The sequence below is a fragment of the Wasmannia auropunctata genome, unplaced genomic scaffold (assembly GCF_000956235.1).
Source record: "Wasmannia auropunctata unplaced genomic scaffold, wasmannia.A_1.0 LD336050.1, whole genome shotgun sequence".
Taxonomy (NCBI): Eukaryota; Metazoa; Arthropoda; class Insecta; order Hymenoptera; family Formicidae; genus Wasmannia; species Wasmannia auropunctata.
Window position 1 is genome coordinate 98,662 of NW_012026840.1, and position 10,397 is coordinate 109,058.

A 10,397-nucleotide genomic window follows, 5' to 3' on the forward strand; every position below is an offset into this window, starting at 1 on the left:
TATATATATATATATATATATATATATATATAGAATATTAAACAGATATATAATATAATAAATACAATAATCAATAAGCTATTTACATGGTTTTGTAAGAAACTTACGAATGATGCATTTCGCACACACTCATCTTGCCATATGACTCGCGCAGCGTGCTCGTCGTGGTCGAATACGCGAGGTTATGAAAGTGTCAAAGCTTTCACAAAAATTTACATAAATATACATGCGTGTATATTTTTTTTTTTCGCAAAACTCCACGAAGCGAAGAGAAATCTGTGGATCCCAGTGATCCTCGGCAGCCACAAATTGCTTTTCTGGACCACTTTCTCAGGTAGCGCTGCTCTCAGAATCGAGAGGCACCTAACCCTCCCCGTTCTCGCTGTTTCTCCCGCCGTGACTCCCGTCACTGCATGCCCGTCGAATTCGCTGGTCGAGACTGGTCGAGACTCGCCCGTTGGGACTACTCGGGATTCGCCGAGAGAGAGAACCGTACCGTGAACAGGCCAAGAGACAGTTCAGACGCGCGATGATAGCAACTCGTCGCAGAGGACTGTGGTAGCTCCTCAGGGCGGAGAAGCGCGAGGTATGAGGCTGATTCTCTGAGCGCCCCGCGGATCGCCGTAACGGAGGTTATAAACATCTGGGTATCCAAACGAGCTATGAAGACTCTCCTCGACGAGGCGGGGGTGAGTGTCGCGTGTGCGTCGCGAATGTCAAGGTGGCACAGCTGTCACGCTCCCTCGGACGGCTCCGGTCAGCCCCGGCGTCGATTATACATACGCGAGCTCGACTGGTGTTGTTGTCTGTTCGGCAGATCGTCGTCGTCCGGAGACGGGAAACATATGGGGGCCTCGGCATGTGCACGGCCAAGCGCATCGACGCAAGTAGACGCACCCGTCGCGTGGCGTTGAGCGTGTCTACTCCTGGCTGGACCAGCCTCTGACTCGGCCTCCAAGCAAGCGGAGAAGGCGATACATACTCTCGCTCCTGGAGTACCAGGGGGGAGGGGGGACCGTACATGCGAATTTGATTTTTTTCCTTCGGACACACATCGCCAAACAGGGTACAGAATTTTTCAAGACTAGCCGTAGTCGTAGAGGATGTTTGAACGTTAGTGCGGAGAACTAGAAGAGATTTATATATATAGTTGATGCATACAGCGTGTAATATATGCAAATATATATATATCTACAGCGGTGAGTCAATGGATTGTCGCAGATTTATTTAAGATTGCTATAATATTGAGATGAGATTTTATGTATTTCAGCTCATTCGGAATCTTTATGCGATCTATTGTAACATGACATATAATTGTTAAGCCAAGTGCCGGTGCGAGTGTCATGCAGCTGAAGATAATCATGTTGCACAATGATGAATGACACACGTAGTTAGTATATGAGACAAGTGACTGGATTAGTTAGGGAATAGATAAAATAGAAGAGAGAACAATGTCAGTTCCTTCCTGCTCAACAAGTAAAGGACTGGAAACTGAAACTACTATGAAGGATAAGGTGGCGTACGGAAAATGGGAACGTTTCAGCAACTGGGTGCATTGTATATGCATCGTTACCTTCGATCTCGAGTTGGGTCAAGCTATAGAGGTGCGATCAGAAAATTGTTGCATCTAGAAAATTATCTTCTTTTTTTTTTAATATACATTTAATTAATAAAGTACAGCGAAATGTGCTAGTCTTACTTTATAGATATTGCAAATGATTTTTTTTTCGTGTGCGACAGGCAATTTATCCAAGTCATGTCAAATTATCGGAGCAAGAGAGATCCAATGTCTGTTACTTAGCCTTCCCCGACTCCAATTCTGGATGCATGGGAGATACTCAGTATCACGTAAGAATAAGGCAAAGCAGTAAAATGGTGCAAGAAACCAATGCTCTCAAGGAATACGACAGGAAATCACCTTCTTTTCTACAAACTGATAGAGATTATTACTGGGGATACGTATACTTTCGACAAGTGAAGGATAAGTCGTTGCCGAGGGGATACTTTCAAAAGGTGTGTGTCAACAATTTGACAAATTTGGGCTGCAATTCAATTTAATTTAATTCGCAATTAATCGCAATTAATATCCCGCTTTTCTGTCTCTCCAGAGTGTCGTCATAATTACGAAACTGCCATTTGTCAATCTGTTCGGTGAATTATGTGCTTTAATCGCGCCGGAATTTTTCGAGGCGGGAACAGCGCTTATGGAAGCCGTGGTGCACCAGATCGATCACTGGCCACCTCCAGTTCCAGGCCAGATGGTTCACTTACCTCTTATCGGGGTGCTATTCCAGGTAAGCTAGACTTAAAAGTTACACAAGTCGACGCGTGTATATAAAACATGTGCGTTCTCTCTGTGTATCAAGAGATACGATTATTTCAGACGTACATCCCGAATCAAAATTACAAAGCCGCTGTTCCGTCGATCGCCGCCATGGAGCACACCCCGAACGTGCACTCGACGCGAAGACTGATACTGACATCAGCCTACGAAGGCGACATGTTCCGGAGTCTGGCCAGCGTTGTCAGTTACGTGCATTTACTGTGGGAACTGGTGATCCTCAGCGAGCCAATCGTTGTGATGGCAGGCTCGCCGACCACATGCTCCGAGATGGTTCAAGCGCTCATAGCGTAAGTGCCCGAGACGTCTGAGAGACTTGTTATATACAGCGTGTCTCGAAATTCGCGAAAAAGATCGTAGCAAGAGTCTTCGAAAAATTAAGTTAAAAAAGTTGTTTGTAAATTTTTGTTTTAAGCAGTGCAGTTCTTGAGATGTAAAAGTTTAAATTTGGTCAATTGTCAGATTACGCGCGTGTGAAGTTCGCGAACATTAACACACTATCGACGCGCTACTCACGGACACGTTTCCGTTTAACCGTAATCTATAATTGGCTAAATTTAAATTTTTACATCTCAAAAACTACTGCTTAAAAAAATACAAATTTACAAGTAACTTTTTTACTTAATTTTTCGAAAGACTTTCTTGCTGTGGTATTTTGATACGCAAATTTCGGGACATCCTGTATATCCACAATACGTTTATGTATAACCGGAAAACGTTCTCTCCAGCATGATCGCACCGTTGAAGTATTGCGCCGATCACCGCCCGTATTTCACCATTCACGATTCGGAATTCAAGGAGTACACGACCGACTCGCCGGCGCCGCCTGCTGTGATCCTCGGCGTGACAAATCCGTTCTTCGCGAAGACGCTGCAACACTGGCCGCACATCATTCGGATAAGCAACGGCAACAACAGCGGTAAGTGCTAATGGCGCTCTTAATGGTTGGTGTACGGCACGTGCTCAGGATTTGATATTTCAGAAGATCAGAAATACAAAATCAAGAGATCTGAAAATCTGAAGGTGCTGGACTCGAAGCCGGGCGTTTACACACAGTACAAACCTTTCCTGCAGAAGGACAAGACTATACTGAAGAATTTGTTCAGGGGCATTCAGACGAAACGGCCGGGCGAGGTGCAGACCTTGCTGTTGAAACGTCACCTAATAGAGCTAACGGAGAGCTTCATGATTCCCCTCGAGAGATACATCGCGACCCTCATGCCACTGCAAAAGAACATATCACCCTTCAAGGTGTGCAAATCGGTTACCAGCGATCAATGATTTGTAGAATCAGTTCACGTAACGAGACAACCCCCTTTTTTTTGTCAGGCAACTCCTACACCACAAATGTTCAATCCAGATGACTTCCTAGCTAGCTTAAGTAGCTCCGGTCCCCAATTAACTACAGGCATAAAAGGAGATTGGGTAGGGCTGTACAAACGATTCTTTCGATCGCCGAACTTCTCCGGATGGTTCCACGCAAGGTACATGGAGCTGAGTCAACAGTTGCAAGTTAAACAGTTGGAGAAATTATCGCAGGCGGTATGAATATTGATTTTCTTTTGCATCTGCAAGATTCCAATACGCGCGTTTCTATTATAAGCTCTTCTCATCAATGCAATAATCATGGACAGGATTTGAAGACGTGGGTGCAGGGGAAGCAAGAGGTGGAAGTGGTCGATATGATTCTCAGAATTCGCCAGAAGTTGGAGAGAAGCTGCATCGATGACGTACCAATCGATAACTCGGTAAGGGAGAGACTGCGGGAGAGAATAAACGATATTACGCATGTGTTGCCGGACGATTTGAAGGTAATCTTAAGACACGAATCTTGACAGTACGAGTACGTTATTAACTACAAAACTCGCTAGCGATTATATTTATTTCTAAGAGCCGGGTATCGTATTTTTAAGTCAACTAAAAAAAAAAGACGTAATATGTAATAAGATAATTTAAAGATGCTCCACTCCCTTTCCATTTGTATAATGTAAACGAACGAAAGAGTGTCAACGCAGTTATAGTATATTTGAGTATACGATGAACATTTCATTAAAAGAGAGGATGCTGTTATACGTATTTTAACCTGCAGCTCAAAATACTCGCCGCAGACGGGTTGATGAAGTAAATCCAATGTTTATATATATGTATAGACAAATTAATCGTGGAAACATTATCTTATACGTGTTTAAGCGTATCACTTAACCCTTTGAGTACGGAGCTGAGTGCTGAGTTCTACTGTGGCTGGAACCCAGCTGATGATGAACAAACTCTGTGTTGTTTTTCGTGCTTATCGAATAAGATAATTATGTCGAAAAATTATTCGCGATATATAGGTTGATTTACTAAAATACTTGTCTCAAACTTATATGATATTACTTATTTATATTTATTTATATATATAAATTTATTTATGTACATGAATTTCATGAAGCTAAATTGTTTAAAAAAAAATTGCGTAATATGCACCCACGATACTCAAAGGGCTAAGTACTTCAACGCTTTTATACTCGGTATATGGTATTTCGTCAATTTGTGATCTTATCTCGCTCTATTAAGCTTGACTGATCACACAGTGCAATTTGATTTTCTTCACAATGCCAACTCAATAGCTTCCATCCTCTACTCGACCAAGTCATTCCGATCAATGATTTTATACATGCAGCGATCTTTTTTTGTTATCAAGTACCGATAAAATACTCTACTCTCGGGACAATGAGCGATAATGGTAATCTCATGGAAATAAGCATGAATTTCAACTCAAGTGGAATGTGAAGAGATTGAAATGTTAAGCAATTGTACATACATTTTTTTAGATCTGTAAATATTGGTACAAACGATGCGTATATAATAAAAATTTATTTTAATATATATAAAATATCGATTTAATATATTTATATCTACATTTATATATAAGTGACTCGATGTAAGTATTATAATGGAATTTTAATATCTTTTCCGTGGAGGCCTTTAATTATATTTTACTAGGACGGTATTCTGTAATTAGGTAATTGCAGCTGGAAACGAGATGTGCGTAGGGTAGAAGAAACATTAACTTATAAGAGGTAATAGTTTATTTTATTTTATTTCTTACGACTTTTTTTATTGTTACATTCTCCCAATTACATTAATAATTTTTTTTCAATAGTTTTTATCTTAATGTCATTATAATATCTTCTCATTATAATATCCATAATATATTATCATACTTTCAATAGAGTCTCAACAACACACATATATATGTATATATTTATCGCAGGTGTGTGACAAATATATACATATATATATATTTATCCATATGTATACATGTATACATATACATATATGTATATATAGGTGTCGGGTGTATGTTCATTTTCTTTTTTTTTTTTATATTTTTTACGAGTGTGAATGCACAGTACCGTAGGATAGCTTTATTACACAATTAATTCACAGAGTTCATTTTATTATTCTGCCGAAGTACACCTCGATTTCTGGCCATCGCGTTTATCTCCTGTCGCTTTCGCGGAAGGTATTAGGACGACGTTTTTTGCGCGCGGAAAATTTTAACGTCATGTAAATCTCGCGCTTTTTTTTATCTCACTTCGGCCGGTATGTGAAGGGGGGGGAGGAAGAGATGGGAAATTCTTTTTCTCGCGATTTTTTTATATTTGTACAGTCGAAGGATTCGAGAGGGAGGAACGGGGGAGGGGCTCCCTCGAGAACCCGCGTATAATAATAATAAAGAGAGCGGATAAATGCGATTATCGCCTTTGCATTACTTCGACAGACTTTTAGGCCTGGGTGAATTGCGCCTCCTTAAGTAAATCTTACAAGACTTCGCCTATCGACTAAAAACACGAATGGAATTACTTTACAACGAGCTTCTTTTTTTTTTTTTTTGGGAAAAGATGAACGCGGATGAAGCAGCGTTTTTTTTGCTTGTTTCTCTTCGAGGAGGACTCGCGCGGTCGCGGCCGGACTTTTTCTCGAGTCGTGTGAGAGAAGTATTGATATTAATTAATACATATCCGTATAGCCCCGCTCGTCGCGCGGTTTCTGGAGAAACGGGGGGGTCTCTCGTCGCATTACCGCGGTGCTCATCCTTTCACCCCCGGGGGGGTAGGGGTGGCTACTCGAAAGGAAGGAGGGGGTAGAAAAGTCGGTGTGGTGTATAAATTGACCGAAAACCCGGACTCGACGCGCAACGGCGCAAAACGAACGTCTCTGACGGGAAAAACGCAAATGCCGGCCGGCTTGCCCCTTGGCCTCGACTGCGGTTCATTACTTCTCGGGATTTATAGCGGGAGGACAGGGAGGGATCATTCTGAGGGATCTACAAAGAATCTAATGCGCAAAGATCCGCCTCTGTACGGAACGCCATTCTTATCGCTCTGCAGGTAGTTTCCGCGATTGTGAGAACGCAAATACTTTATCTTCGGCATATACATTTAGCGATAGACGCGTAACGTTCCGTTCTACTTAATTTTAATGCCGTTTTCGTGATAAAAATCGTCAGTTAGACGACCCGCATTTAGAGCATTTAGATGTACGATAAAAATACACGACGACATTTTATTCAGCGCAAAGTTCATCCGACAAGGCTTTATTGCAGGTAATTAGACGTAAGTAATAGAACAACCGTGTAAGAATAGTAATTAAACTCGTGGGTCCACGTTCGCTTCTCCCCACTATAAATCCAGTTGCCTACACCCGTACGATTCGATCTGACTTGTTTGTTCGACTTTTCGCGTATTCTCACGTCTTGCGTATTCTGTGTTTGTTATCACATTCGTGCCATTGGCATCACGATAATGATCTCGTCATTGCATCACTCGACGCTGTACGTTAACATACGAACGCGACAGATTCTTCTTGCTAGATCTGATCGCGAGCCACAGACCCGTTTGTCTGCACGGAGAAGATATCCCGATACAAAGCAGTCGTACTCTTCGCGTGCGAGGGGTGTGCGCTATTTTGTGTATAATTTATCAATATTAATATATATATATATATATTTTTTTTTTTTTCGGTAAAACCACAGTTTCGCTTAACGCGCGAGATTTTTATTGTCGCAAGAATCCCTCTCCGTCTGCGAAGGTCAACTGTTTTTTCCTCCCGTTTCTTCCGTTGGCAGAGGATTCGATTGGACGGTATGTCGCACCGAGAACAAAGGTTGCACCGGAAACCAAAATGTTGCGCCGCGGCGCGACCGTCCGGGGACGTGTGCGATCGAAAATGAAAGAGAGAGAGAAAAAAAAAAGAAATAAAACCTCATTCCTCTCGCCGGCGTGTTTTACGAGTTACAAATGAAACAGCGCAGTATGTGCTCCATTTGGAGTTTTTGTCAATGCAATGATTTATTATTATTACGATATTTCGTCCGTACAGACAACGCGAACATGTCATTCTTACAGCGTATAATTCACTTTGACACAATACAAACAATGCATAACGTAACACTTCCACGATCGACAAGAACGAACTTAAAAACGACACACTCTTCTCTCAACATCATCGCCATTGTCGTCGTCGTCGTCGTCGTCGTCGTCATCGTCGTCGTCGTCGACAACATCCTCGCATCTTATACCTACGGATTTCGCCGGAAACGTACAGAGGCTGAACAAAAGACATCGCTAAATCTAGTGTCTTTCCGCAGTCGTAGATTATTCCGCGCACGGCGAGTTCGTTAAATTGCAAATATTATTCATCGGGTCGAACCAGCTCCTTATCTACGGCACGCCTTCGTAGACTGTATATCGCTTCTCGATCGGCTAATAATTGCTGGTAATCAACAACGAAAAAAGCGCCGCAAAAAAAAGGACGGCGATCAGCGGCGCATCTGCGCTTCGAAGCGCAGACCTTTACATGCGAGCTCTCCTCATTAGGAGTCCTTTTAATATATTTAAAACGAGAAACAGTTTTTCCAACAATTGTTCGGAGAACGAGTTAATTTTATCGACGGTGGCCCGGGCTCGAAGAAAAATGCGCCACCGGCCGCGGCAATCGGTCGATCCGCGCTCGAAACGGTGTCCTTCGGCACACGGCAGTGTATAAATTTATCTTGAAAAACCCGTCGATCCTTCGATCACGATGAAGAGCGGTTCCGTGTATCTCCGTATCGGCGATCACGCCTCAAATTATATAATTTTACTTTAATATCACATAACTCTTTGAAGACATTTATCGTTATAATCAATATTACTCGGGCAAGACGCGCCCGATAATTGACGTATAAGCTTTGTGGTGTTAATTAATTCATCATATTTTCTCCAGCATCCTGCTTTCTCTCGGGATGTGCATTCCGCAGTTCGGAGATAAAAGCATGAAAGATTCATACGAAAATGCAATAATCGTATGAATGCGCGAGAGAGTCTTTCTCCTCCAATCACCAAGCTGTAAAACGGCGGTAACGGAGAAGAAAGAGGACCATCATCGTGTTCATCGTGCTCGAGGATCGTAAAGAAGAATGCCCTTTCTTTTCGAGAAATTATAAAAAAAAAATAAAAAGAAACGAAAGGAACGACGGGGAGAGACTCTCTACCACGTTTCTATTTCTCACGCTTTTGTCCTTTGTACAGTTACGATTTTTACACCCACATTTGCCGTTACGGCAATGTGATTTCCCGCGTGTGTCGGAAATACTTTTCATACGGTTTCCGGTTTGTATCCTTACGTTTTATCCCGATATGCCTTCTTCTCGGGAGGACGAGCCGAGCCTCAAAGTAATCTCGCGTCGTCTTTATATTCGCGTTTTCTTTCCCTCAGGAGATCGACGATGGATCGAAGTAAAAGGAATTCTTTTGAGACGCGCCCCCTCCCGCAACTACATACGCCCTCCTTATATACGCGACGAACAGGGGGCGGTTTCGCGTATATTCCATTCCATTTTATCGGGGGGTTCATGCGAAGCGCCAGACGTGTGGGACGGGCCAAAATAAAACGCGAACTATTCTCGTAGGTTCTCCACATGTAAAGAAGCCGGTACGGACGCGAAAGGAAATTCTATCGATCTCAATGGCTGAATTTCTACGTTTTCGTGTCAATGCACGACGACGAATGAGAGATTGCCATCCTTGAAATAGCACGAATTCTCCATGCAACGAATGGAAGAGAGGTGCAATCGATTATCTATCGAAAGAAATTTAAATCGCTCTCTCTCTCTCTCTCTCTCTCTCTCTCTCTCTCTCTCTCTCTCTCTCTCTCTCTCTAAAGAACAAAAGCTCGATTTTATCTCAATACTAATTATAATATTTACAATTGTCTGCACTAAACAATTTGCCTGTTATATTATTATTTATATTAATAACTTATATGAAATAGATTATTAAAACACTCGCACATATTGAAGGTAGTTCCGACTTCGCTAACTTTCCATACAACACTGATCTCTAATCTCTATCAGTCTCTATAGGTATTATTGTCTAAATATTGCCATGTATATGTCACCTTGTTGGCAAATATTTCTTTTTTTCAAGTGTGTACTTGTCAAAGAAAGGTGGTGTGTGTGTGTGTGTGTTTGTATGTGTGTGTGGTTTGTATACATACACATACATATATATACACATATATATGATCAGTACATACATACAAAATATGACGAAGAGATATGTGCTAAAAAATTTCATATTAAACCTGTTATGTAAAAGGCCGATCCGCCGGTGTAATAGGTTATAATTTATATCATTGAACCGAATTGATGGATATATGGATTTTCCGCAAAGTAAAAACAAAATGTGCAGAACTTTGAGTATTCTACTGCTTCTCACGGAGAAATTTTTTAATTTTCTTTTAGCTTTCCAATTTTACTTAAGAACTTGATAAAAAAAACAGTTTATTTACATTCGATCTAATAAAATACGAGTGATTGAGAGAGAAAGAGAGAGAGTGTCTGAGGATTGAAGATACACATTATTATCGACTAATTTTAACTTTTAATTTTTCTCGACCGTCGATATAAATGTCCCAATTCCCAATAGTTAGCTTATGATGATAAAACTGGAAATGACTTTTAATAAAATTCAAATAATAATATACACGCATGTATCTATAATAATAAAATATCAAAATAACAATAAAT

The 10,397-nt window shown here is 41.3% G+C and overlaps 2 protein-coding genes across 2 annotated transcripts in view; one reads left to right on the top strand and one right to left on the bottom strand.

Moving 5' to 3' along the window:
- LOC105451510 overlaps positions 1 to 200 on the bottom strand; it is a 1,804-nt gene extending 1,604 nt beyond the window's left edge. Inside the window, exon 1 of the mRNA XM_011692001.1 lies at positions 108 to 200. The gene's annotated coding sequence lies outside the window, so the exon portion shown is untranslated. The remainder of the gene's footprint in view (positions 1 to 107) is intronic.
- Positions 201 to 608: 408 nt separating this feature from the next.
- Positions 609 to 5,211, top strand: LOC105451509 (protein DENND6A). Its single transcript, XM_011692000.1, has 10 exons — positions 609 to 689; positions 818 to 1,199; positions 1,271 to 1,604; positions 1,741 to 2,013; positions 2,109 to 2,294; positions 2,384 to 2,631; positions 3,070 to 3,260; positions 3,324 to 3,592; positions 3,671 to 3,883; positions 3,976 to 5,211. Exons 3-10 carry the CDS (start codon positions 1,452 to 1,454, stop codon positions 4,174 to 4,176), a joined length of 1,734 nt encoding a protein of 577 aa, XP_011690302.1. The 5' UTR covers positions 609 to 689; positions 818 to 1,199; positions 1,271 to 1,451; the 3' UTR covers positions 4,177 to 5,211.
- The last annotated feature ends 5,186 nt before the right edge of the window (positions 5,212 to 10,397 follow it).

Coding starts and splice junctions, on each gene's coding strand:
- LOC105451509 (XM_011692000.1), top strand. CDS start 1,452: ATGTCAGTTCCTTCCTGCTCAACAAGTAAAGGACTGGAAACTGAAACT. Junction 2,014..2,108: donor CGAGGGGATACTTTCAAAAG/GTGTGTGTCAAC, acceptor CTGTCTCTCCAG/AGTGTCGTCATAATTACGAA. Junction 3,593..3,670: donor AGAACATATCACCCTTCAAG/GTGTGCAAATCG, acceptor TTTTTTTGTCAG/GCAACTCCTACACCACAAAT.